This window comes from Molossus molossus, unplaced genomic scaffold, assembly GCF_014108415.1.
Source record: "Molossus molossus isolate mMolMol1 unplaced genomic scaffold, mMolMol1.p scaffold_m16_p_5, whole genome shotgun sequence".
NCBI classification, from domain to species: domain Eukaryota; kingdom Metazoa; phylum Chordata; class Mammalia; order Chiroptera; family Molossidae; genus Molossus; species Molossus molossus.
In genome coordinates this window covers 73,137,724-73,165,586 of record NW_023425388.1, presented here as the reverse complement: position 1 = coordinate 73,165,586, position 27,863 = coordinate 73,137,724, and the positions used below count along the sequence as shown (strand labels likewise).

The following is a 27,863-nucleotide window of genomic DNA, read 5'->3' as shown; positions in this document are numbered from 1 at the left end:
CTATATGCCAGGCACTATTTGAGTTCATGGGGATATAAAAGTAAATAAAAGAGAGCAAATTTATCTTTGTCCTCATAAGAACTTTAAACTGTAGTGGAGGGAGAAAAGCCAAATGGTAATGAATACCGTGAAGAAAAATGAGGCAGAGAGGAAACTGGTCTGATCAGGGGTAGAGGAAGAGAGATAGCTATATAAAACAGGATGGTCAGAGAACAAAGACTTCCCTGATAAATGACTACTGAACAGAGACCTTAGGAAAGGAACCAGCGACAAAGCAGTCTTGGTAAAGAGCATTTCAGGCAGAGGAAAGGACAAATGCAAAAACCTGAGGCAAGAGAGTGCTTGATGGAGTAACAAAATAGGTCAGAATGGCTTAAGCAAAAGTGAGCAAGGGATGGAGTAGTACATGATAGTCAATAGGGGCCTCTATCAAGAGTAGAGGCTTGAAGATCATTGTAAACACTCTGGCTTTTACTGTACCTACATCTTCCAAACCATGATTTTTCTTTATTTTTACTTGCTGGGAGAAGCTATTATTTTTTTCCCAGGGACTTAATTTTTTTTTCTCCTTGCCTTCCCATGTCTGATAGGAAACTATAAGTAGTTTCTTCCCTGTAAACCAACAGTTTGCACAGGGAGGGGGCAAGTAAAGGGCCTTTAATTCTGCTTTCCTTCTTATTAAAAATACATACTGACAAACTAACACTTCCTTGTCAGTTTGGTGAACAAGTAAAATGATTTCCCAAAACACAATTCTTTAAGTTCAATAAACTACAACTGGCCAACAAAACGGCAGTTTTATATTTAATTTGAGAGTTTTTTTTTTCTCTTGCTCCTCTCTCCTTGAAACTAACAATTTATAGCGATCATGTATTTTTTTTTTTTTTTTTTTAAATCCTCACCGGAGGATCTTTTTCCATTTATTTTCAGACAGAGTGGGAGGGTGAGAGAGAGAAAAGGAGAGAGAGAGAAACATGGATGAGAGACAGACATCCACTGGTTGCCTCCAGCACCAGGGCCAGGGACCGAAATGCAACCCAACCAGGGCCAGGGAGAGAACTGCAACCCAGGTACCTAGGTGCCCTTGACCGAAATAGAATCCGCGACTTTTCGTCCGTGGGCGATGCTCTAACCGCTGAGCAAAACCAGCCAGGGCAACAACCATGTATTATTTAAATGTTGTAAACCTAGTTAGACAGTTCTCTGAAAGGATGACATAATATGCAAAAGAATAATTTGATTCAACTGTCAAAATGATTTTCAAATTCAAATTGTCGGAATAATCTCAATTAAGATGGGATTCCCAGTAAACAAACATAAGCATCGCAAGAGATCAAGTTCTCATTTATAAACTTTCTTGACTTTTTTTTAACTTGGTCTAACAAGGTATCACTTTAAAATCAGTCTCAGAAATAAATATAAAAAGGGTACAGAACTGCCCTGGCCGGTTTGGCTCAGCGGTTAGAGCATCGGCCTGCGGTACAGAGAGACCCGGGTTCGGTTCCCGCTAAGGGCACGTACCTCGGTTGCAGTTTGTCCCCTGCCCTGGTTGGTCGTGCGGGTGGCAGCCACTCGATGTGTCCCTTTCACATCGATGTTTCTCTCTCTCTTCCTCTCTCTCCCTCCTGCTCTATCTGATCAAAAAATGGAAAAATGTCCTCAGGTGAGGATAAAAAAAAAAAAAAAGGGTACAGAACTAACATTTCCCTTTTCAGAAAGAAAATATAAAGTTGCAATAGAAAAACTTTGTTCTAAAAGAATTATATAATAAAAACGTATACACTTCTAGAAATTTATCTTTGAAAATAAGAAAACCATCAGTCGCTCCTGTAATAGCTGACGAGTCACCACTTTTACTTTAAAAATGTTGTACACCAAGGTACAGTTATACATCGGGGGGGAGGGGGGTCAAGCCGCTCCTGATTATCACTGAAGTCCAGGATTAACTAGTTTCAGCTATTTTACAAACCTGGGAAAGGGAGGTTTGCCTGCTAGCTGGGTTCAATGGTGCGGATAACGTTAAAATGTCACCTCGTGAAATCTAACAAGTTGGGATTTCAATCACCACTTACTATTTCAAACTCGTAATTATAAAAAAGACATGAAATTTAAAGAAAAAAGTGACATATGTCATTTTCGTACCAAACATTGATTTCATTTTTTTTTTTTAAGATAAGCAAAATCTCTGTTTGAAAAGTTCAAAAGACTACCGATGTTAGGACTTAACGTTCCCCATCGACCTGGCGGCGGACCACCTTCCACCCCGACGCCCCGACGCGCCGAGTGCTGACGGGCGAAGGGCGACACGAGGACGCACGGCGCGTCGCTCTGAGTTTACCGAGGAGCCGGAAAGCCCTAGGAAACAGCTGGGTAAGACCACAGGTGGAGGCTGCACCTCTTCCTGTGCCCCACCTTCCTACGCCTTTCCCGGCCGCAGACACGGCGACCCCCGCGGAGCCCGGTCCTCGATGCCTGCAGAGTTGAGCATGTGCCTGACAGCGCAGGCGGCTTACCTTGAGGACCGGGGTCAGGTACTCGGCCACTTCCAGTGCCTTTCCCTTCACTGTGTTAATCACATTCTGCATCCTGGGGCCGGAGCAGCGGCCGGCCCCGCGACGGGGTGGGAAGGGCAGACGGGACAGGGACTCGCAGTCAGAAAATGTCCCCGCTACTGCCGACTTGCATCGGCACCCGAGGGGACGGGACGCGACGGGACGGACGGGGCGAGGGGGAGGGGCGGATGGCGCCGCGCGCGGGGACTGGGCGCGCGCTCCTCGCGCCCGGGCAGCGAGCAGTGGACCGGGCCCAGCTGTCACCTGGCCGCGAGGGACGGCGGCCGGGCCGAGGGGGTGTGTTGGGGGGGTGGGGGAGAGCAGGCGCACGCGCACCCCTGCCCTCTGGAACTGTCTTCTTCCCTTTGCTTCACTCGCGCCCCTTCCGGCTTCCCCTTCTCTCACTCTCTCGCCGTAGCTCCGCCGCCACCAGCGCCTCACGTGACGCAGGACTCTCCCGAAACGTGACGCGAGAAAGGCCGCTCTGGGGCGGGATCAGGTAGCTTCTCCCCGCCCCACGGAAGCGTAACACTGAGCGCGCCTGCGCAATGGGCGCCAAGTCCGCCTTTTGCCCATCCGGTCCTTATTGTACATTTTGTTTCGGAATAGGAGGCTCTGGCTCAGGTGCTCTTTCGCATTTCTTTCCCTCCCATAGCTTCCCCGCGCATGGACCCTAAAAGCCGTTGCTGCTGAAGCTAGTCACTGATTCAGCCCTAGGATGTGAGCTCTTCCACTAGAAGCTCTTCGAGGGAGGAACTGAGGTAACCGCGCCCGACCGGCCAAGAAGTGCGCGTGCGTATGAGGGGTGGGCGCGGTGGATGTGGTCCCTACTGCGCAGGTGTGACAAGGAGGCTTTCCCTGGCAGTGGACAAAAGCCTGCTGTCCTCTTGTGGGAGGTGTCTTTTTGCCCTCCGTACTTTGCACCCAATCGAGACCTCGCTGTTGGCATTTCAAGCCATCTCTCGCCAGTCCCCCAGGCCCTGTGCTCTATCCCAACACTGGGAGGCTTTGTGCAAGTGTCTTACCTGGCCTAGAGTTCAGTGTCCTTAACATATCAAAGGAGGGCCTTAGAGCCATGGATTTCCAAGTTCTTTCCTACTTCCACCACTGGTTCGGTATAAGTTAACAGCAGTGTAACGAAATCTTTCCAAGCAAGCTCGTCCTCCTCCTCCTAGGGAAGAGCTGCAACGGAGGGGAGAAACAAATCTGAAAGTCTTGTGTTTTAGAACAAAGTTGCTAGTAAAAATGAAAGTCAACGAATTGCTTTTCTGCAGAATTCTTCAGTCCCAAAGTGTCAGTTACTCACTTGCTACCTTTGGCAAGCACTTCTAATCTGGTCCTTGCCTTTTCTGTCTCTAGAATTACCTATCCCTCCTATCAAAATTTGACTCTCATTTACTTCTTTCTCCATAGTTTCTCTTGTACTCCTCAGCTTTCTTCGTTTTGGTATTAGCTATAGCCATCAGGGTTGCTCATGAAAATTTATGTTCTTCACAAATCAGTGGTATTTGCATTATCTTTAATTTGCCAACAGGGTTGCTCATGAACTTATTCTTCTCTTTAAGGCAATTAGAAAACAGTGAAATGGAAAGCAAGTGCTGTGGTCATCCCAAGTTATGCTCCTTGTCAACAATGTATACATTCTTACTAGGGGCCATATTTATTGCTTTAAGCTCAAGTCGCATCCTATTGGTAAAATATTCAGCCAATGAAGGTAAGTTAAGACTTGGTATATACATGGAGCACTTCCATCTAATCACACATTCTTCTCTTATCTTTGGTTTTCTTGTGTATAAAATGGGGATAATAACCTTTCAAGTTTTCTGCTTCATGTGAGTGATGAAGAATGTTTAAATTTGATTTTTTTTAACTTTTCATTCCTTAGCAAGAAACATTTTTGATGCTTAGTGAAATTTGGGTCAGTCAAGTTTAGGATCCAGTTCTTTACAGAACAGATCATAACATCTGACTATTGCTTTAATCAACCAGTGTATCCAGTCCTGTAACAATATATATAATTATATCTTATTTTGAAATAGGCAGAAGGATATATTTGTTTGGTCACTTGGCATTTCCAGTGTACTATCTTAATTCCTGTATTAATGGGACAGTATAGATTGTTAGCTTTTATATAAATGCATATTCAAGAAATCTATTTTTTAATGTAAGAATATGTACTTAAACTTATTTTAATTCCACAAAACTGTATTGAGAACCTTTCATGAGTTATTGAGGACACGTAAAATTATGACACCATGACCTTTAATGGTCTTCTTGAGAAGTCAGATGTGTATATAAGTCTCTACTTAAGTTAACATTTATCTGCTAGGCCCTAGGCTAAGTATAAGCAGAGTTCAAAGTGCATAAGACATAGACCCAGTTCTCAAGAACTCAGATTGTTAGGAGAGACATACCTGTAAATACATCATGAAAATACAATATCATAAATGCAGTTCTATACCAACGGTGAAGAAATAGTTTAGAGTAGAAAGCAGTATATTCTGTCTAGGAAAGGATGATGTAGAGTGCAAAGTGCTTCCTTGATAAGGTGGCAGTTGATCCACAAGAATAAAAGGTGGTCAGGGGTATTCAAAACAGAATCAACAGCCTGTAAAAATGAACAGATGCATATAAAAGCAGGATTGATTGTGAGAACATGTAGTTCAGAATTACTGAGCAAAAAGTTTAAGGACTCAGTAGAGGGGAAAGGAATGCTTTGCCTCAGAGAGAAGTGATGATCAGCTAAAGACTTTATATGCCACGCTAAGTGTCTTGGACTTTGTACTTTGTTCTCTAGACCTTAGAATCTGGGGAATAAGGAGTACTTGAAGGATTACAAACAGCAGGGGAAAATGAAAAAGACTGTTATGATAGCTGGATGGAGGATGGACAAAAGGGGAAGAGATTGGAAGTGAGTAGCTATTTAGGGGGTTATTGCAAATTCAAGCCACAGGTCATGGAGACTAACCAAGGTTTTGAAAGTAGGAATAGAAAAGAGAAGAAAGATATTCTGTTTTCAAGACATATTCTAAACATATACTCTAAAGATATATTCTAAACATAGAAAAGACAGGACTTGGAGAATATATTGAACGAGGAGATTAAAGGAGGTGAAATACTGGATAGCTCAAAATTTTCTGTTTGAAGTGCTAAGTGGATCAGTGATGTTCTCAGCTGCGATGACGACTCAGGAGGAAGAGCAGGTTGGAAAGAGTTCAGAGAGATTACAATTTTAGCTATGTACCTTCCATGAGGCCAATAACTGTGTACTTGTTCATTGCATTATCCTACAGTGTCTGGCACATCACACTTGTGAAGGAAATGCTGATTAATGAATAAATACAAGGTAGTCATTCATATGTTTATGTTTAGTGAGCATTAAATGTTCCAGAGTACAGATTTGGAGAGATTAATATTATTTTTGTTTGTTTTTTATTAATTTATTTTTGTTACAGATGTTTCTCCTTTTTCCCCCATCGACACCCTCCTCCTGATCCCACCCCCCAACCACCAGCATTGTTGTCTATGTCCATGGTTATGCATACATGCATATAAGTTCTGTGGTTTATCTCTTCCCTCCTCCCCCCCACCCCCCTCTTCTGAGATTTATCAGTCTGTACCCTACTTCTATGTCTCTGGGTCTGTTTTGTTCATCAGCTTGTTTTGTGCATTATATTCCACAAATAAGTGAGACCATGTGATATTTGTCTTTCTCTAATTGGCTTGTTTCGCTTAGGATAATACTATCCAGGTCTCTCCATGTCGTCTCAAAGAATAAGAGATTTCTTGCGTAGTACTCCATTGTGTATATGTACCATAGCCTTTTTATCCATTCATCTGTTGATGGACACTTGAGCTGTTTCCAGATCTTAGAGATTATAAATAGTGCTGCTATGAACATAGGGGTACATATATTCTTTCTGATTGGTGTTTTAGGCTTCTTAGGGTATATTCCTAGAAGCGGGGTCACTGGGTCAAATGGAAGTTCAATTTTTAAATTTTTGAGGAAACATCATATTTTCCATAGTGGCTGCACAGTCTGCATTCCCACCAGCAGTGTACTAGAGTCCCCTTTTCTTCTCACTCTGGCCAGCACTTTTGTGATGCTTTGTTGATGGCAGCCATTCTGGCAGGTGTGGGGTAATCTCTCACAGTTGTTTAAATTTACATCGGAGAGATTAATATTAAATTGATACTTAAAACCCTAGAAGTAGAGGGCTCATTCAGGGTAATCATGCAAAATGAGAAAATAGAGCCAAGGACAGAACTCCAAGGAATGCCAACATTTAACCAGCATGCTGATACTCAGAAGGATATTAACAAGGAATTGTTATCAAGAACTAAATACATATGACTCATGGAAAGGAACAAATTTGAAGACAGAAGGAACTGCTGCATCATAAGATAAGAATTAAAACATGCCCTTCGGAATGAGTCATTAGAAGATATTTAGTAATCTCAGGAGTAGGTAGGGTGAAAACAGTGATGGGATCAGAAACAAGACTGCTTGGGGACAAGACCCAAATGGAAAGTGGGCAAAATGGAGATAATGAATATTGACATGGTTTTAGGAAGAGAAGGTAGGATCTTTTTTTTTTTTTTAATCCTCACCCAAGGACATTTTTCCATTTTTTGTTCAGATAGAGTGGGAGGGAGAGAGAGAAACGTCGACATGAAAGGGACACACCGAGTGGTCACCACCCACACGACCCATCCAGGGCCGGGGAGAAACCGCAACCAAGATAACGCGCCGCTGCGGGAACCGGACCTGGCTCTCTCTGGACTGCAGGCCGATGCTCTAACCACTGAGCAAAACCGGCCAGGGCTTTTTTTTTTTAATTTTGTTAATCCTCACCCGAGGATATTTTTCTATTTATCTTCAGATAGAGTGGGAGGGAGAGAGAGGGAAAGAGAGACAAACAAACATCAACATGAGAGGGACATATGGACTAGTTGCCTCCCGCATGACCTCGACCGAAACGGAGGTATGTGCCCTTGACCGGAATTGAACCCTTGACTCATAGGTCGGTGGGCTGATGCTCCACTGCTGAGCCAAACCAGCCAGGGCTCAGGGTAGGATCTTATACAGTGTTTTGTTTTTTGGATGAGAGAGTTTTGAGCATATATGTAGGCTAAGGGGAGGAAACCAGGGAATAGATAAAGGAGATCTGAAGCCAGAAGAATTATTGGAGCAAAGTCCCTTAAGATAAGATTTTAAAGGGGAGAATGGGTGAATAGTGGGGCAGGGGCCCCTTGTTGGGGGGACTAAAGGGAAACTAGTAAGGATAGATGTAATGTAGATAAGGTATGTGAGTGTGGGCAGAAGGTCAGTGGACGAAGGTCCCACATGATGCTGAGGCACAGTTTGTATTTAACCATGAGAGAACTACAAGAAAATAAAAACAAGAATGAATTGAAGAGCAGTGACAAGAGTTTAAGAGTTATATTCCAGCCCTGGCCAGTTTGGCTCAGCGGTTAGAGCGTCAGCCTGCGGTCCGGAGAGACCCGGGTTCGGTTCCCGCTAAGGGCACGTACTTCGGTTGCAGTTTGTCCCTGGCCCTGGTTGGTCGTGCGGGTGGCAGCCACTCGATGTGTCCCTTCACGTCGATGTTTCTCTCTCTCTCTCCCTTCCTCTCTCTCCCTCCCACTCTATCTGTACAAAAAAAAAATGGAGAAATATCCTCGGGTGAGGATAAAAAATAAAATAAAAAAAAAAAAAAAAAAAGAGTTATATTCCAAACCCTCCACCCCCACCCCATTCTTGTGTATGCATGTTTGCTCTTGTATGTATCATTGATAGAAATCAATTCAAAGTATTATTGGAGGAAAATAGAGTGTGATTTCAGTCTAGGTTTGAGCTCAGAAAAGGGAGGAGGAAGTCTTTTAACTAGGCTTTGAATGATGGAAACGTTTAACAAGCAAATAAATAAATTCAGGTTAACATTTATTAAGTGCCTACTAAGTATAAAACACCATTAACTGCCAGGTTATGAAAGTGCCTAACATGGTCCCTTTCTCATAAGGAGCTTACATTGTAAAGGTAAGACACACACATAAAAAATAACTATTATACAGTGTCATAAGTACTGTTACAGAGTTTTATAGGTAGTGCTACAGGATCAGAGATGAATAAAGAATTAATTTTACTTAGCCCGGCCAGTATGGCTCAGTGGTTGAGCATCGACCCATGTACCAAGAGGTCGCCGGTTTGATTCCCTGTCACGGCACATGCCCAGGTTGTAGGCCAAATCCCCAGTGGGGGGCATGCAGGAGGCAGCCAATTGATGTTCTCTCATTGATGTTTCTATCTCTCCCTATCCCTTCCTCTGTAAAAGCAATAAAGAAAAAGAAATTTGAAAAAAAATTAATTATGCTTAGGTTGAGAGGAAGAAAGGGTGTTCTGGGGCGAAAGAAAGTCAAGTTGGCATTTTTCCTCTGTACTTGGCCAGTGTGGGTTTTTAATATGCTGACCAAGGGAAACAAGCAAATGTTTTCAAAAAGGGAGAAATGTATTCCTCAGAATAGAACTTAATAAAGTTTATATTTATCCTTGGCAAAATTATAGAGCAAGTTGTTTGTAAGCATTTGAAAAAGACCGGTAACGGCTAAGACCAAGGCATGCTAACAAACCTCGTTTCCTAATTAAATTGACTTGCAAATTAGGACATAGCTTCCCAACTCATCAGTGGATTCTTGGATGTGTCACAGTATTTTCTCTCAGTCCTAGAGTAGCCAGAGCCCTGGACCAGTTCAGTTGCCTCTTGCCTCAAATAGCTTCCTTATTTTACCCCAATGTACCATTTGTTCCAGAGTGCCAAACAAATATTATCCATGTGTGCCATGATATGAAACAGAGAGGAAAACTCTTGGTTAAGGGAATATCACAGAGTGTACTTTGAGTTGGGTACAAGGTTAACAAGCCACACAAGAGGCACCATGAACTGCGTAATGATTCATCCAAGTAAATTCACAGCTGTTTGAGGAGTCAGGCCCTGAGTATTAATTAATGGTCCATTTAGAAGCCAGTCTCTAGTGCCATACCACAAAGCTTTTATTGCCCGTAGCCCTAGCCTTCTCAACATATTAGCAACTTGGATGAAAACATCAAAGGCATATTTATCAAATTCAAGGATAATAAAATGCTGAATGGGGTAGGGATAGATAAAACAGTAGGTGAATTGATTAAAAAAATCAAAAAGAACAAAGCCAATTGGATGAAGTTTAATATGACCAGTATTAAAATCCAGCTTTGAAGTTTAATAACAACTCTAAATTATTAACTATATTTAAAGCATTGTATGGAACAAAATTTATAGTTAAAAAAACATTTCTGTTACATTTCAGAGAATAAATATGATTATCTTCCAACTACTGTGAATGTGTGCTCAGAACTGGTAAAGCTGGTTTTCTGTGTGCTTGTTTCATTCTGGGTTATAAAGAAAGGTGAGTCTTGAAACAATATTACTATGTATGTGTTAAAAATCACTGAATCAAAAATTTGTAGACATGGCAAGAACATTTTATGTCATTTAGCCCATTAATTTTTTATATGAGAATGCCAAACTATAGATACAAGTGTGATTATCCATGTTTTGCAGGTGGATAAACAGGCTCAAAGAAAGTCTTATGCAGTTCTGGGTAGGAGAGGGCAGAACCAGTATTAGTTTTCTAGTGTCCTGTCTATTGGTCTACCTTGTAGCTTGTTCATGTAATGGGTCACACAGTGAGTTCGTTATTATTAAAATTGAAGATTTTTTAAATGACTCCTGTTTGACTTAGTATGTGTAGCACATTGCAAAGCAGTCCCTGTTTCCTTCAGAGGAGGCAGTATAGTGCATTGGAGTCAGGGAGACTGTATTTTGGGGCAGATTATTTTAATTTTTCTGAGCTCATTTCATCAACTATCAAATAAGGATATTAATCCTTTCTCAGATCTGAAATATCTAGCCTTTAGTGGCTCTTAATATGTATTAATTCTTAATATGAATTTCCCAATTATTGAGCCGTTGCTCTCTTTACTACTTTGATCTTCCCTTCCATATAAGGTAAACAGAATTTATTAAAGGGCTTGTCACACTCAAGGGTTTCAGTCTGTGCAAAGTTTCCAGTTAGTGGAATACATTTCTTAATCTCACGAAATTCATGCCTTATCTACAGGGCTTAAACTTAAATTTTCTATCATTTTATTTTATATTCTCTGTTACAGTGCCTTCCTAAATTTTTGAAAATATGGAAATGGAACAATAATTCATACTAAGATTAGTAAATTTAATTTTCTCTACTTCCCTAGATATAAATTTTCACCTAGCACTATCCTTTCTTGATTCCCCGCTCCCGGGGAGCAAGATGGGAATACCAGCATGAACACTTGACTTTGGATTTTTTTTAACTTATTTTAATTTGTTGATATCTCTCTCTCTGTCTCTCTCAGTGCTCTCAGACTACTAAGAGAAACATAAGTGGATCCTCAGTTGTCTTGAGTGATACTTCTATTTCAAGTTAACAGGAATTAGGAGAATCAGTAATCCTAAAGTGTTACTAATTGTCAGTGATAAGGCACAGTGGTGGGGTGCAGAAAGACAATACATAATAAAATTCTGTATTGTTTTTGATGTCTCAAGGCTAACAGTCACTTATGAAAGCAAATTCATAAAGCCTCTTTTAAAGAATTGTGTCAGAAGTCAAATACAATTTACTGTCTGTAAAAGTAACGACATTCTCCTCAAGATCATGTTTTTATTTATTGCTGTATTTCTTTTTTTAGAACATCATCAAAATAGAAACTTGAAATGTGCTTCATGGAGGGAATTCTTTAATTTCATGAAGTGGTCCATTCCAGCCTTTCTTTATTTCCTGGATAATTTGATTGTCTTCTATGTCCTTTCCTATCTTCAACCTGTAAGTAAATATGACAAAGAAAATAGCATTGGGAAAACACAGAGAAATTCATTTTAGAACTAATCTTTTTTATTTTTTAAATCATTTTCCTAGGCATTGTTAGTTTGTCATTGCTTTCACTGGCCTTCCTGAGGTTTGACCAGAATTATCTGAGTAATGACTTATCAGTATGCTTGCCAGATTATCTCACTGGTAAAGTTTGCTGTATAAAACTGTTGCTAACTATTCTGTGGGAGTTGCTCCCTGGCCATTGACTCTGGATCCATCATTCTTTGTGTAACCTTAATCAGTCTGCCGATTTCCTGAGCCATCCTAGGATCACCAGCCTCTAATATTAATCTCAATATCCAGGTCCTCCAAGGAGACTTGATTCAGAAAATTATACACTCAGTGCACCGCTCTTTCTTACACCGGCTTTAATGTGTTTATATGATTTTTGTTGTTGTTAGTCCAGTTGTTAGAGCAGAGATTATATCCTCTCAACTCTAAACACTACCTATAACTTTTAATACTGGGAATATGTCTTATCTCTGTTGGCATTCTCTAGGCCAACAAATTTAGAAAACCATTAGTAATCAGAATTAAAATTTGGTCTTCTGCTCTTACCTATTACCGAGTTTGGGTCATGTGTGTATTTTCCCTTAGCATTTTACAAAATGAAGATTTCTGTTGCCATTGTTGCCAAAATGTGTTACAGGTTTTGAAGAATAAACTCAGGCATTTTTATCATAAATAGGATTTTTATTGGTTCTAGTCTTCTATGTGAAGCCTCTTAAATATAGCCAAATTAGTTTTTAAGTGGGATGAAAAGGAGGGATCAATAGAGCACTGTAGTAGAAAACAGGAGTTTGATTCTTTTGCACAATTTGGAAGCTGTGTAACTAAGCAAGCGCCAACTACTCTAAGAGTCAGTTGCCCATCTGTAAAAGAATAGTGTCACCACACCACCTCGAAGGTAGGGACCAGTGCTGGATGATCACCTGAAGTTCCTTTCAGCTTTGTGATCCATATTATTATTATTAAGTGTCCATTTCATCTAAAATGTGTCTTCTCCTAAATTCTTGCTTCCAGTCTCTTTTTCAGATCTGAGAATTCCTGTTACCAATGACATAGTATTCACATTCAATAATTATATATTTGATATATTTTCTTTGTATCCAATAGATTAGGCTCTAAATTTATATCCCTTTCCTACATCCCCAGTACCAAAGCAAGATTACAATTTTCTGCTATTCTTCCAACTTATTGCTTTGCTCTTTCTTCCTGATTGTGTATAACCACAAATATTACAAAATAAATCATATAGCATATTCTGTGTATTGCTGTGCCCAATCTAACTGGAAAGAATTAAATAGAGATGTGTGGAAGTTTGGGGCAAAGAGCTCTAATGTTTTGTTTATTCTATACTATTACAAGGAAAGAGTTTTCAGAATTCATCAGGCCAGCAAGGATGCTTGGTAAGTGCATTTGCACTGCTGATATTGTGACAGGTCAGAGCCACTACTTCCCCGCTCTTACCAGCCACTTTCCTCTTCTCCTAACTAGGGGTTCACCAGCATTCATCTACAGAGAAGGACACTGAGAAACTAAAGTAGTACACGAAAATTCAATAGATAAACAACAATGATGTATTCTTGGAATTTTTGCTAATTGTCATTGGATTTATTTATTTATTTAAGTCATCTGCATATTAGCTATATTATGCTGGTTATATAAGATTGTTGATACTCTTTGGGGTTTCATCATTTAAAAAAATTTTTTTCTTTATTGATTTTAGAGAGAGGAAGGAAGAGGGAGAAATCTCTGACAGAGAACATCTATTGGCCACCTCCTGCATGCCCCACACTGTGGATTGGGCCCACAACCTGGCCTGTGTCCTGACCGGGAATCAAACCAGCAACCTCTTGGTGCATGGGTCGACACTCAGCCACTGAGCCACACTTGCCCAGTGTGGTTTAATCATTTTAAAGTGACAGCAAGGAGGATATGTTTTTAAATATTAATATTGTCAGATCCATTTATGAGGGACAGTAATGAAATTTCATGCTTTGTGGGCCAAAATGTATACATGTTCAGATTAGTAGTCTCACGTGAAATATGACTAAATTTTAAAAAACAGACCTATATAAAATTTGGCTAACACATTTCTAAGGTTTTAGAACAATTTGAGTAAATCCAAAGGACTGTGAAATATGAGTGTGATGGTGAATGGATCACTAGTATTGAGTCACTACAGTTCAACCAATGGATTCAATTTCTACAATAGTAAGGATGCTTAAAAACCTCTATCTCATTTATCTTAATGTATAAATGTGCCTAACAGAATCTGCCTTTTCTCTACCCATAGGAACAGTATTAAAAGTCTATAAAGCACTTTGAGAACTTAAAAAAGTATGCATTAGAAGCATGGTAACTGTTATTTCAGACCCAAACGTTTAGAGTTTATAAGTATTTCCAGATCTGCACACATAGATTATTTACAAGGGCATTTGCTGAATTTCAACACATTTTGAAAGTCTGTACAATAATTTGATCATATCTGCATAAATTTAACAAGCAATAAAAATGGAATTTAATCCTCTAGTGAAATAGCTGCCCTAATAACCCCTCTGGTTTTTGACCAGAAAGCTTTTCTTGTCAGGTGAACCACCAAGCTGAGAGATTTCTGAGGTCAGTACTTTATTTGGATTGTAACTCTATCTCCTCTTTCTTTCTAGGCCATGGCTGTTATCTTCTCAAATTTTAGCATTATAACAACAGCTCTTCTATTCAGGATAGTACTGAAGTAAGTAACTTGTTGTGAAAGCATATGTGGTACTTTAAAATGGCACACTCTTATTTCAGATGATATACCCAGAGCACTGAACCCTCTGAATCCCAAGACCAGGATTTTATTCCTAATTGGCATTGTGTGTTGACGAGTTGCTTAACCCATCTGGAAAGCAGCTCCACTGCTAGCCTGTCTGAATCCTCTGTGATTCTGTGTTTCAAATGCATTTTCTTAACATCTCAAAAAAAGAAGATCATTGACTGGGTTATGAGTATTTTAATTTTTAGTGCCAGATTTTCAGCAAAGCATTCATGAGATGTTTTTGTTTGTTTATTTTACTTTGTTTTTTTATTTTTTTGCAGAATCTCTAGTACAGTAATAAGGAACCAAGAAGTTCCTAAAATTGATACACACTTGTTATTTGAATTTGGAGATGACAAAGAGTGCCAAATTCTTTGTTAAACTATTTGAGATGAGTACACGATTTAAGTTCTCATTGGCCAAGTACTTGTATCAGGAACCGAGTTGCATTACTATTAATAAAAATGATAGATTTTTAAACTTCAACATTCTACACCAGTCTTTCCTATCTCCAGGAAGACTTTTGAATAAAATAAATATTTTTAACTAAACAGGCTCTGCTGCAAAGCAAAGGTCATAATGTTCTAAGGTGGAACAGGATCTGGACACTTATCTCCAATTTTTTTTTTGTTTTGTTATTTATTGATGATGATAAAAATAAAATTAAGTTCTTGTTATATTTGTTGTGATTGCTTTTTTTCTCTCCCTTTTTAATTTCTTGCTTCTCAGTGCACTGTGTCATAGGATGTTCTTTTGTAATTTATGTGTATAGAACAATGAAAAGCTTGGTATATAGGCACTCAGTAAATATTTGTTGAATCCATGTCTTCAGTACATAAAGATTTTCTTTTACCCAGAGGAAATAGTCAATGTAATGGTTGATGTAAGAGAGAAAAAAAATGAACATTTCACATCATCCAGTTTAAATGTTACAATACACTGAAGTTTGCTTTTGCATCTTATTTATGAATTTTCTTCATTTTATGAATTGTAAAAAGAAATCAACTAGCATGTAAAAGAATGCTTTTCCAAAAACATTTTGAAGTCTTTAAAATTAACGTAACAGTCACTTTATAGGATAAAAAGTTGGCTTCTGAGAAAATATATGTAAGCAATAATATTTTTATATTGATTCCTGTGATAAAACTAGAGGTGCACTTCCATAAAGGAAAAAAAAAAAAATTGGCTCTGATTAATAATAAAAGGTTCACTATTTAGTAAGGGAGCAAAGGTTTCAAAAACATGTTTTTTTAAAGTAAAATTTTTTCCTCTGAAATGATAGTTTACAAATATACATGGTATTATAAGTTATTATGTAATATGTGTTATGTCACTGTATCATGTCAAAATTACCCCAATTTAAAACTAAATTTACCAAAGAGAAGATACAAAGTATGTATTGCCTAACTTGAAATTGGCCAGTAGTTTGACTCTAGGGCATGAACCAGGGCTCTGAGACCAAGGTGAGAGGCCACTTAGAAAAACCCTACCTACCCAGAGCTGGTTGAACTTCCCTGTAGGCAGTGGGACCAGGGAGGTTCTTGGCCAGGCAGTAATGAGGAAACATTAGGACTCAGGGCCAAGCACTGTACTGAGGGCCTTCCTGCCCCATTTTAACTTAATCCCACATTGACCCCATGAGGCAGGTATAGTCATTGTTCCACTCATCAGTAAATTCATCTCAAGCTGAGTCTTTGCTTGGAGCCCAGAACCATTGCATTTCACAGTGATTGGGTGACTTCTTTTGACTATAGAGGGGAGAGTGTTGGTGGGGGGGCGGTATACAAGGCTGGGGACAGAAGGATCAATCTGAAATAAGCTGGCCCTTTTCTGGCAGAGTGAGCCACCATGGGCAAAGATGGGCCTGTTAAATTTTTAAGCATTTAACATTTTATATTAACAAAGTTAATTCTTAGTGTAACCAAAGCCAAATCTATTTATACTGGAAACTAAATGTTTTGCTTTTTAAAAAAAAAAATTTTTTTTTTTCTTTATTGTTTAGAGAGAGAGGAAGGGAGAGGGAGAGAGAGATGGAAACATCGATAAGAGAGAACATCAATTAGCCACCTCCTGCATGCCCCCCACTGGGAATTTGGCCCACAACTTGGGCATGTGCCCTGATCTGGAATTGAACCAGCGACCTCTTGGTGCACGAGTCAATGCTCAACCACTGAGCCACACCACCAAGGCTAAATGTTTCATTTTTAATACTGTATTAGTAATAATATTAATTGTATTGTTGCTAGTCTTAATAAAAATTAACATTGTTATAAACTAAAATTTAAAATATTTTTTACATATTTTGCTTCTTTATTCAGAGCAATAATATTGATTCCTAGACGTGTATGTTTTGTGGTTTATAGCTCTGTTTTGATTCCTTGAAAGTTATTTATATTAAAGAAACAATAAAAATTACTTCATTTTTTATTATTTCCACAAGCACTAACTTAGTATCCCGAGTAGGTCTCAGTTTGATTGATTCACAACAACAATGAAGCTATTTTAGTACAGCTAAAATACAGTAGTAAATCTAATACTGTCTTTTATGAGAATACTTTTAAGTATTTTCTATTATTACATTTAATGTCAGCATCATTTTGTTCTACTTTGATAGTTTTGTTGTTGATGGTGTATGTTTCTCTGTTTTTCTCTGTTTAATCTACTCTGTGAATCATTTAATGGTCTTTTGCCCTTGGCAATAAAATTTTGACCTACGAGTAGCAGCTTGAGTTCTAGCACATATTCTTAATATGTTTGCCATAAATAACTCATATTTTACTTAGAATATTATAGCTCTTATCTTACACTTTACTCTTGCAGAGCCATCATATACCCTTCCTATATAGGTAAAGAACATAAGGCTTTATTTCCTAAAAATAAGTCTGGTGACTGATGCAAGAATTATTTGGAAAATTCGAAAATGAGAAAAGGAAAAATATCACCATCTGAATGTCTTATTGTATTTTCATGCTCTGCCTTGGTTTATTACCACCAAATTTGGTAGCAGTGCTCACTATTTGACACAGTCTGGACCTAATTGCTGAGTTGCCCCTCAGTTAGTTGAGGGGCAACTCAAAGTAGGGAATTATAAAAACAAATACAACTTTTATCAATTTAACTTATGATTTTTAAATTTCCATTTCTTTGATGAAAAGCTAAGGTCTTTAAGTATGTGTAGGATTTGCTAATTGGAGTTCTTTGGCTTTCTTGCTTGAAAATCTATATTCAATACACATCATGAGTTCTGGTTTTAGTTTCTTTAAAGTGGAACAAGACCTTAAAAGTACTTTTAAAGTAGATTCTTCTAGATTTTAATTATTCATTCCCTAATCATAAAATAAGCTCAGCTATACATAAATCAAAAGCAGCTTTTTAATCTTGTGAGTGATTCCCCTTTAATTTTTGTAAAGTATTCAACTTAATTTTCATAAAGACAGCAATTATTTTCTTTACTGATAATTTGTCATTTACGTAATCATTAAAATATTACAATAATGAGTTTACTTGGCAAAAACACATTTAGAAACAGATCGTGAGCCACCAATTCACTTGGGAGCAGAGGCCCTCAGGTACAGCAGCCTTCTGGCTGCAAGTGTTCAGCTCTGAGCATCAGTCCGAATGTTTTACTGGGGCGGTGGAGAGATCAGTTGATTCTGCTGCTGTATCCCCTAAACTGAGGAGCAAACTCTTCATGCACAATCAGTCATCATTTGTAAGAGTGCAGATTCTCAGCTGACTTGACAGGATACTGTATTAAGATTTATTTATTTTGCTGAAAATCAGCCTAATTCTTAATCATTTTTATCTTCCCAAGCAAATTACCCTGAAAGAGTAATTATTTACAGTAAGAACTGTTTAGCTTGTTTAAAATTTTGTTTACTTAGATTTTTTTCCTCAAAGTTAGTATTAGTGGAAACTATAGCTGTCAGAATTGAAAACTTCCAAAGGAACTGTAGATCATTGTCTCATTTTTCTTTAAGTTTATTTTTATTGTTGATACTATTACAGATGTTTCCATTCCCACCCCCATCACCTTTGCCCACCTCTACCCAGCCCCTGAACCCCTTCTCTCTGGCCCTTCACCACACTTGTCAGTGCCTATGGGTTATTCATATATATTCTTTGGCTAATCCCTTCACCTTCTTTCCTCCTGTCCCTGCCTCATTTGTCTCGATAATACCGATTGATTATAATGATTTTTATAAATTGGGCACCCAATTTTTTATCCTGTATTTTTTTTTCCCTTCAATTTGGTTTCTACCAAATTGTCTGTTAAACTGAATTAATGCATACCGGCTGCACCTTTAGAAATTATGTGGCTAGTTCACAGTTTCTGGCCTTATGGCATAGGGCTACAGTAGCCTCATCACTAAGTGCTAGATCTGGTTATTTGAGAGTATATACATGAGAAGACATATATATGATTGTGTGTACAGATGTGCTACTATCTAGGCTGGTCTGTGCATTTAGAAGTTTTATAGCATGAAGCTCTATGGAAGCATTGGTGAAATCGAACACTATATGTATTGAAAACTCTGAATTGCTAAACTTAAGAGATGCATTGAATGGTCTAGAAGGAAGACATACAAAACCATGACTCAGATCCCTTCCTTGACCTTTCATAAATACATGACCTTAAAGAAGTCAGTTAGCCTCTCAGAACATTGTTTTCTCTGGTAGAACAGAAATTACTTGACCCATGGTCGGTGCTCAATAATGCTCTAAAATTCTTATAATTTCTAGTTGTTACTTTACAATTCTGCCTTTGCTTATGTTTTTTTATTTTTCCACACACTCTGGTGCCCCTCTATCCATCTTCAAACTTGATATTCTTCCCTCCCCACAGAGGCCTCCCTGTTTTCCCTAACCTGTGTCAGCTACCACTCTTTCCTTAGTCAACATTATACATTCTTACTGCCTTTGCATAGATGCATCCCTCTGCCTGGATATATCGCCAACTCCCTTTTCACACGGCAAACTTCAGTTATTTTTCATCTTTCTGCTCAAGTGTCATCTTCTTTGAAGCAGTATCTGACCCCATTACAGACTCGTGTTCCTTCCTCAATGTACCCCAATTGTTCTGTGTATCACATTTGTCACATATTGTTGTCCTTTAGTTTCATGGCTCTCTCCTTATTAAAATGTAAATTCCTCAAGAAGGGGCATCAAGTCCTGGCTGGTTTGGCTCAGCAGTTACAGCGTCGGCCCATGGACCAATGAGTCACGGGTTCATTTCCGTTCAAGGGCACGTACCTTGGTTGCAGTTCGTCCTGGCCCTGGTTGGGGTCATGTGGGAGGCAACCAGTCGATGTGTCTCTCTCATGTAAATGTTTCTCTCTCCCTCCCTCCCTCCCTCCACTCTATCTGAAGAGAAATAGAAAAATATCCTCGGGTGAGGATTAAAAAAAAAAGAATGGGCATCAAGTCTTTATCTTCCCAGGGTGCCTGGCATATAGTAGCTGCTTATTAAATGTCTGTTAAACTGAGTGAATCCAAAAAATGGGACAATAATAATGTATATCTTCTACATCCTACAAGTTTGTTGTTAGGCAAATAAATAAAGCATTGTTGTCCTGGCTGGTTTTGCTCAGTGGTTAGAGCGCTGGCCCGCGGTCCAGAGAGGCCCAGAATCGTTTCCCGCTAAGGACATGTACCTCAGTTACAGTTTGTTCCCGGCCCCAGTTGGGGTCATGTGGGTGGCGGCCAGTCGATGTGTCTCTCTGTCGCATCGATGTTTCTCTCTCTTCCTCTCTCCCTCTTGCTCTATCTGAAGATGAATGCAAAAAAAGTGTCCTCGGGTGAGGATTAAAAAAAAGGCATTGTTAAGACTTTGTAATTAGTTACTAAAAATATGTTTTTCTTGCCTTATCAAAAAGTAGTTTGCTATAAAATGCTTTATGATTAAGTCATAGATCTGAGAGCCAGCTTTCTCAAATCTTTTTTGGGTCATGAATACCTCTGAAATTTGGCAGAGCTTTGAAGGGTCTCCTGGGGTTGGGAGGAGGGCTGAGAATTCACCTACGAAGAAGAATTGGCACACACTGCCAGGATCTACATATCTGAAGTTCATCACATTCTGGTCTGTGAGAACCAGGTTGAGAATCTATTCTATGATTTACTTTATAGTAAGATAAAAAGTTATTGTTCCAAAGGTTCAAGATCAGCACTGGAGGTAGAAAGGAGGCTTAGTTCCACCTATAGGCTCAAAGGAAATGTAACATGAGGCGAAATGACTGAATGGTCTTAAAGGATGTTTATTATGAAAGTGAATAAAAATATCAACGTTAAAAAGCAGAGACACTAACTTGAATTGTGGGGAATCTTGGCAAACACTGGGTACAGTTTATTCAACCGGCTACTCAAGTGTCTGACTTTTCAGTAGAAATAGTCCATATGGGGAGGGTGGGGTGGGGAACCCAGTAGTAAAATCTTGTTTTTCATCTTTGAACAGGAGGCAGCTAAACTGGATACAGTGGGCTTCCCTCCTGATTCTATTTTTGTCTATTGTGGCCCTCACTGCTGGGACTAAAACTTCACAGCATAACCTAGCAGGACATGGATTTCACCATGACGCCTTCTTCAGCCCATCCAATTCCTGCCTTGTTTTCAGGAGTGAGTGTCCCAGAAAAGACAATTGCACGGCAAAGGAGTGGACTTTTTCCGACTCCAAGTGGAACACCACCTTCAGGGTTTTCAGCCACTTCCGTCTCGGCTTGGGCCATGTTCTTATTATAGCCCAGTGCTTTACTTCTTCAATGGCCAATATCTATAACGAGAAGATATTGAAGGAGGGGAACCAGCTCACTGAAAATATCTTCATACAGAACAGCAAACTCTACTTCTTTGGCATTCTTTTTAATGGGCTGACCCTGGGCCTTCAGAGCAGTAACCGTGATCAGATTAAGAACTGTGGGTTTTTTTATGGCCACAATGCATTTTCAGTAGCACTTATTTTTGTAACTGCATTCCAGGGCCTCTCAGTGGCTTTTATTCTGAAGTTTTTGGATAACATGTTCCATGTCTTAATGTCCCAGGTCACCACTGTCATCATCACAACAGTGTCTGTCCTGGTCTTTGACTTTAGGCCCTCGCTGGAGTTTTTTTTAGAAGCCCCATCAGTTCTTCTTGCCATATTTATTTATAATGCCAGCAAGTCCCAAGATCTGAAATATGGACACAGGCAAGAGAGGATCCGAGATCTCAGTGGCCATCTTTGGGAGCGCTCCAGTGGGGTAAGTTTGTGAGGCCTTTTGCCTGTTCTTCCCCAATTCAAAGCATGGTTACACAAGAATAGAAATAGACTAGTGCTGATTTATTAAAGGATATATCAGATCTCTGTCATAAAAAAAATTACTCAGCAAACATTTTATTGGTCTTATGTGTGCAAGGGCTCATGATAATGCTCTCAGGGGTCCAGAAAAATATAAATCACAGTCACAAGGACCTTATGTGCTAGTTGTGTCAGAGTATTAAAGAGTCAGAACTGGGAGAAGCTTCACATATTATCTTGTCCAGTCTCCCTAGTTTTACAAATGAAGAAACAGGCTCAGGGAGGCTAAATCCAATAGTAAAGAACTAGTACTCAACCCATGAGGTCTGACTCCTACTTCATTACTTTTTCCACTACACTGCTGTTGGGGAAATTAGCCTCATTTCATAAGAAAAGTTGATCTCCAACATTAGTACATCTTACTAAATGTAAGTGGGAAGCCTGGCTCCTTAATTTTCCCTGTATTTATACATAAACCACAATGTGCCAGATGGGCAGGCATTGTTTGTCTCACTACGGTAGTGGTTTTCAAAGGATCGTACAAGAGAAAAATATTCTCTAGAAAAATGCTTATGCAATTATTCTGAAATTATTCTGCCAGGTGCTTATTATTGTTTTAGGAGGGTCTGTCAGTCATGTTAATTAGCAAATTAATAATGATCTTTTGAAGACTCAAGTAAGGAGTTAAATATTTGTTATAAGTAGAAGATGAAATAGACTCCTCTAAGTTTAAATTTATAATTTTTATGAACACTAAATATGAAGTATTTTATGCAACAAACACTTAATTCTTTGGAAAAGTTAATCTATTATCCGAGTTCTTAGTAGAGGTTTCCTCAATAATGCCTCCAAAGTGATACAACAGATCCATCAGATGAAGAAATTAGAATCTTGGGTCCCAAATGCACTTATCTCAGCCAAAGTATAGATTCAAAAGTCCTGTGTTCTTTTTCAACGATCTGATAGCACTGCTTGCTCTGCTTTTTAGGTAAAAGAGTTTCAATTTAGGTAACAAGGCCTAGTTCGTCTTTTTCCAATCTTTAGTCATTTCCCTTCAAGACCAGCAGAGGGTGCTCCTTACTTTGCTCATGTTAACTTTGAAATTCAAACAGTTTTATTTCAGTTTTTCATGATCTCATTATATATCTAAAATTAACTTTCCAAGAACTTAAGTATTTATTTAATTTCATTTGACCAGATTATATCTATAGTGTAATAAAATAAAGTACATGATATGTTAGTGAGCTTTCTTCTTGGTAATCAGTAAAAACACTACATTTCGGCCTTGCCGGTTTGGCTCAGAGGTTAGAGCATTGGCCTGCAGTCCTGAGAGGCCGGGGTTTGGTTCCCGCCAAGGGCACATACCTTGGTTGGGTCATGCAGGTGGCAGCTACTCGATGTGTCCCTTTCATGTCAATGTTTTTCTTCCCCTCACCCCACTCTATCTGAACAACAACAAAAAAATGAAAAAATGTCCTCGAGTGAGGATTAAAAAAATAAATAAGAACACTACATTTCTAATTTTTCTTTAATTAATTACTGATTTTATGTTTCCTTTTAGGATGGAGAGGAACTGGAAAGACTTACCAAACCCAAGAATACCATTGAGTCAGATGAAGATACTTTCTAATCAGTGCCCAAATAGTTGGCAGGTCTCACAACCATGTTTCCACATTTTCAGCATGTATAATATTCATCTTTTCATTTTGATAAACCAAGAACATTCCAAAGCAAAATAACTCTTTACAAATATCTACTCCCTAAACAGTTTTCCCCAAGGCGTAGAGTACTCAGAGGCTGAAAAGAAGATCTAAGGAATTGACATAAGAGTAATAGTATGGAGACTGCATTAATGACCCAGTACTTGATAAATCAACAAGATATGTTCACAGATTATTTTCTGTGTCGCCCAAGGTTCCAAAAACCTTGAATAATCATGGTAGCTGTACCCCATAAATATACAAATACAGATCATTTTGCCAGATAGTCATAATTATGTAGTTCAACTCTGTTTGCCAGAGTCCTCACTTTTTTATCATAAACATCACCCAGGTTGCCCCTGAATTTTGAGGCCTGGAGATACACATTTTGCAATTAAAAAGCAACATGACTTTCTAAAAAAATTGGTTGTAAGACTGTTCCATCTGGCAACAACATTGATTTGAGGTTAACATAGTCTATGCTAAATGTTCTACCAAAGAAGCTATTTTTCAGAAACAAAATCTCAGAATTTTAATTTTTAAGGAATTTTGTTTTTAGTGATTATCATTTGATGTTCTACACAAATAAGCTTCAATTGGGGTGAAAATTGGTTCCCAGTCACCAGTTATCACTTGTATTTTAAATCACTTTAGCCATGGTGGGTCTTTTTCTTCTTAGATCGACCCTATAATTCTAGGGTAACTTACTATTTTTTTCATGTAACCAATTGACTCTGAGGTAGAGAAGCCAAGTGATAGATAATTTAAAAATGAGAAAACAAGTGACTTGCTAACCCACAGTCTTGCAGCTGGATGGTGATAGGACAAGAGTGAGTTTTAGCTAATAGGCCAGTATGTTTACAGAACAGTACATTTCCATGCTATTGATGCATCTCTTCTTTCCCCTAATACAGATGAACATAACATAATACTATTATGTAGTCTATCTGTGATGTTCAGAATAATATGGCAAGAGTTGGTGGAAATTTATAAATAAAATAGTTGTTAAGCCTATGTCTTGTGTCACCACTCTGTCATGTGAGGTGGGAAGTGGAATACTTTTAATTTCAAAAAATGTAGTGAGGCAGAGTCCCAAACAACTTTTAAAACTTTCTCTTTCAATAAATCTTAACTTCAGAATAGCTTAACTATTCACTTTATCATAGACATTCCCATCAGAGTTGTGAAACAAGAATATTACGTTATTATAACAGTTTTAAAGATAAGGAAAATCAGGAAGACCTCACTTTAAGGAAATAAAGCATCCAAAACATTTATTTGACAGAACAGATAAAATTGCAATATTATTTGCAAAGGCATTGCCTACAGAACATATTACATAAAAGATTCCACTAGTTCATGGAGTTTGATTTCTTATTTATGATTATTTTTTTTCACCCTCTTTTTTGGAAAGCATTTATTGCCCAAAGTAAGGTGTCCTTGTGTTAACTTATTAATTAATAACAGAGAGAAAGAGCTGGAGCTAAAATGTGGAGTTCTGATGTGGGTGCACTGGAGTACTTTGTGGGCACTACTGCCCTGGCCAGTTTTGCTCAGTGGTTAGAGCGTTGGCCTGCGGTCCAGAGAGACCTGGGTTCGGTTCCTGCTAAGGACACGTACCTTGGTTGCAGTTTGTCCCCGGCCCTGATTGGGTCGTGCGGGTGGCAACCACTCGATGTGTCCCTTTGTGGTCACTATTGTTTCAAAGGGAGAATAACTGGAAGACGAGAGGTCTAGAAATCATATCCTGTCATCTCAGGTGCTCTTGGAGTCAAAGTAACCTAGAGAGAAGAACAATTGTCAAGTGGAAAAAGTAAATTTCTTTCCTATTCCAAACAACCAAACCACAGTGAAAGTCACAGGAGGATGGTTAATTCCTTCCTTATATGGAAGACTATTCCTAACAAATGGTACTTTTTAACAGTAGAAAAAGACTTCCTAAAGAGTAGTAGAGGGTAGAAAATTCTCTATCACTGAATTTTTTTAGGGAAAGGTTTTATCATCAGAATGTTTCAGAAGAGATCCTTCCTTGGTATAGATGTTGGAATATGTGATTTCTAAAGACCCTTCCTATTTTGAGATTCTCTTCTAAGTATAATACCTACAACTAATGTGCTAAGTCTTCCTTCATCGTTTCTGAATGGGCTTTGGTTGGACCACAGGTGTGGCCTGCAGTGACCTGGTTCCAGTTCTGTCGTTGGTCCTCAAACCAAAATTTTATCCAGCAGTGTGCCTAACGAGGCAAATCAGGATGTGGCTGGAAAGATGACTTAGACCCAGGATCCCAAATCCTTGGTCAGCTGACTCCTGCTGCTATAGGTTTTCAAGATCCATGTGCAGAGGAGACACACAAGGCAGAATTGCTTTCTTTATAACTAAGGCTTTCTGCCTCACATTTCCCACAAGGAAGCCCTGTTGCTTGTGCGCTGGATTAGACTACGTGGAGCTCCAGAGACTCCTCTGGCTCTTGCACGGGCCCAACAGGCTTGCAAAACAGCCCAGGTCCTCCTTGGCAGCTTTCTCACTTACTATATTCTGATTTTTTCCCCATGAACTAACCATTCTACTGTGGAGAAGAAGAGGCAGAGAAAGTCACACTCAACAGAAAGAGTTGCTTTCCTTCTCTAAAACTTCAGACTCTCTTAAACTGAGTAATATCTATCCCTCCTTGAAGGGAAAAAATATTCTCACAGATCTTAGTGTTGACCTTTTTTCTACTTTACAGCTATTGAAATATATACACACACAATATGAAATATAAGCTTCATGCTTATCACTTTGGTATGAAAACCAACACATTTAAAAATAAAATACAAGCAAAGCCATATAACTAACAAATTTTCAATTCAAATATAAATTTAGTGAAGTGATATTTTCCTCAAAGAGAATCACCATGAATCCCCGAATGGACCAGCAGGGTTTCTGTCCTCACTTGCTTCCAACACTGTCCTCTCTTTGCCAGGATAACGGAAACCTGCTGACATGGCTAGTCATGCATTTAATCCTGCTGGGATTTATCAACCCATGTCCCTAACAATCCCATACGGATGTGGTGTAGGTCAAGCTGCCAACTCCCATTGGCCTCTGTCCCCTGAAAGATTTTTAAAACATCAGCTTTATGTGTTCCCTGAAGTTTTGAAAGAACTCACCAATAAAATTGCCTCGGCTTGGCACTTTTTTAAGGACTAGTTTCTTTCCCTTCCACAACATTCTCTATGTCCTCCTCATCCTATTCTTGGTTCATTCTAGGTTATTTATCTTTTGCTGAAAAATTAACCACCCAGATTTTCAAATTTATTTGCATAGGAATTTGTGGATCATTCTCATAATTCTTTTCATTTCTACTTTTACTGTACTGTTGTTGTTTTTTAACTCACTTTGAATTGTGTGTATGGGTGGTTTCTCTGGTTTTTAAAAATAGGTTATTGAGCAGTTTATAATTTTTTAAAGTTTTTGTTCTTTTTCCATCTTATCTACTTGAAATACATTTCTTTTCTTTCTTGTTAATGAACATGTTTATAACCAGTAGAAAATTTCCTTGGAGTAAGTGTACCTTACATCAATCCTCAAACACTAAAATAAAGCATTGTTGTTGTTATTATTATTATTATTATTTTCTAACTATTCGGTTTTGAGTAAAGGATAGGGTGACTGGGGTTTTTACTCATCCTTTTTATTTATTTATTTATTTTTAAGATATTTTTTCTTTATTGATTTTAGAGAGAGAGGAAGGTAGAGGGAGAGAGAGATAGAAACATCAATCAGAGAGAACATTGACTGGCCACCTCCTGCATACCCCACACTGGGGATCAGGCCCACAACCTGGGCATGTGCCCTGACCAGGAATCGAACAGGTGACCTCTTGGTGCATGGGTTGATGCTCAACCACTGAGCCACACCAGCTGGGCTACTCATCCTTTTTAAATTTCTAGTTTTCATACAATTGGTTAGAAAATGAGATCTGTACTCCTTCTATTGTTATTTACGTACTTTTGTGTCAGAAGTTTCTTATAATATTTGACATTTACTCCACTTATATTTCCAGTTTCTTTCTTTACAAGTAGTTACTTTTGCATTTTAAAAATAAACTTAGGACCTTATTTACAAATGTATCAACCTCAAAATTTAAAGTACAGTCACTGACTTCTTTCACTGAAGGATGATGAACTTAGACTATTATGAGTTGTCCCAACTCCCAGTTTTTCTTAATAAGCTCTGAGAATTGTATCCAGGTCTGCTCCCACACTCGTGTTTTTATATTATCATCTATGAAATTGAGATGTTTTAAGGCCATGGCATGTTGAAATAGCTGCTGCCTCATGGCAGTAGTGACAAAGTCAGTTGTCTTTGCTTGCACATGCAGGCATTTAGCTAGACCAGGTAACTACAACTTGATATTTCATTCAACAAACCACTTAAGGACCATTTAAGAGGATAAGAGTCTTGATTGTCTGAAAATCTTTCACTGATACCTCCTGGTAAGATTGACAACATGTCAGCATCAAATTTTACAAAATGAGTGTCAATAACTTGGGGGAAAAATCCCTGGGGACCTCACAGAAACTCAGGAAATGCTACAGCATCATCAGTTC

The 27,863-nt window shown here is 38.7% G+C and overlaps 2 protein-coding genes across 6 annotated transcripts in view; one reads left to right on the top strand and one right to left on the bottom strand.

Moving 5' to 3' along the window:
* The window catches only part of ATG3 (autophagy related 3), a 30,218-nt gene extending 27,226 nt beyond the window's left edge, over window positions 1–2,992 (bottom strand). The window contains exon 1 of the mRNA XM_036243440.1: window positions 2,514–2,992. Within this exon, the coding sequence (XP_036099333.1) occupies window positions 2,514–2,585 (72 nt within the window). The 5' untranslated portion in view covers window positions 2,586–2,992. The remainder of the gene's footprint in view (window positions 1–2,513) is intronic.
* A 111-nt stretch (window positions 2,993–3,103) lies between these two features.
* SLC35A5 (solute carrier family 35 member A5) lies at window positions 3,104–24,292 on the top strand. Of its 5 annotated transcripts, none has more exons than XM_036243378.1 (7): window positions 3,104–3,344; window positions 4,118–4,266; window positions 9,897–9,995; window positions 11,317–11,450; window positions 14,168–14,235; window positions 20,753–21,533; window positions 23,133–24,292. In XM_036243378.1, exons 2-7 carry the CDS (start codon window positions 4,137–4,139, stop codon window positions 23,199–23,201), a joined length of 1,281 nt encoding a protein of 426 aa, XP_036099271.1. In that variant the 5' UTR covers window positions 3,104–3,344; window positions 4,118–4,136; the 3' UTR covers window positions 23,202–24,292. The 5 variants fall into 5 exon arrangements, with proteins under 5 accessions (XP_036099271.1, XP_036099270.1, XP_036099274.1 ...); XM_036243377.1 differs by having other exon boundaries at window positions 3,105–3,313; XM_036243381.1 differs by lacking the exon at window positions 23,133–24,292 and having other exon boundaries at window positions 3,108–3,313; window positions 20,753–20,913; window positions 21,386–21,516.
* The last annotated feature ends 3,571 nt before the right edge of the window (window positions 24,293–27,863 follow it).

Excerpts from the sequence above, each read along its gene's own strand:
- SLC35A5 (XM_036243378.1), top strand. The coding sequence starts at position 4,137 with ATGGAAAGCAAGTGCTGTGGTCATCCCAAGTTATGCTCCTTGTCAACA. Across the intron at positions 4,267-9,896 it reads AAAATATTCAGCCAATGAAG|AGAATAAATATGATTATCTT; the intron begins GTAAGTTAAGAC and ends GTTACATTTCAG. Across the intron at positions 14,236-20,752 it reads CTATTCAGGATAGTACTGAA|GAGGCAGCTAAACTGGATAC; the intron begins GTAAGTAACTTG and ends ATCTTTGAACAG.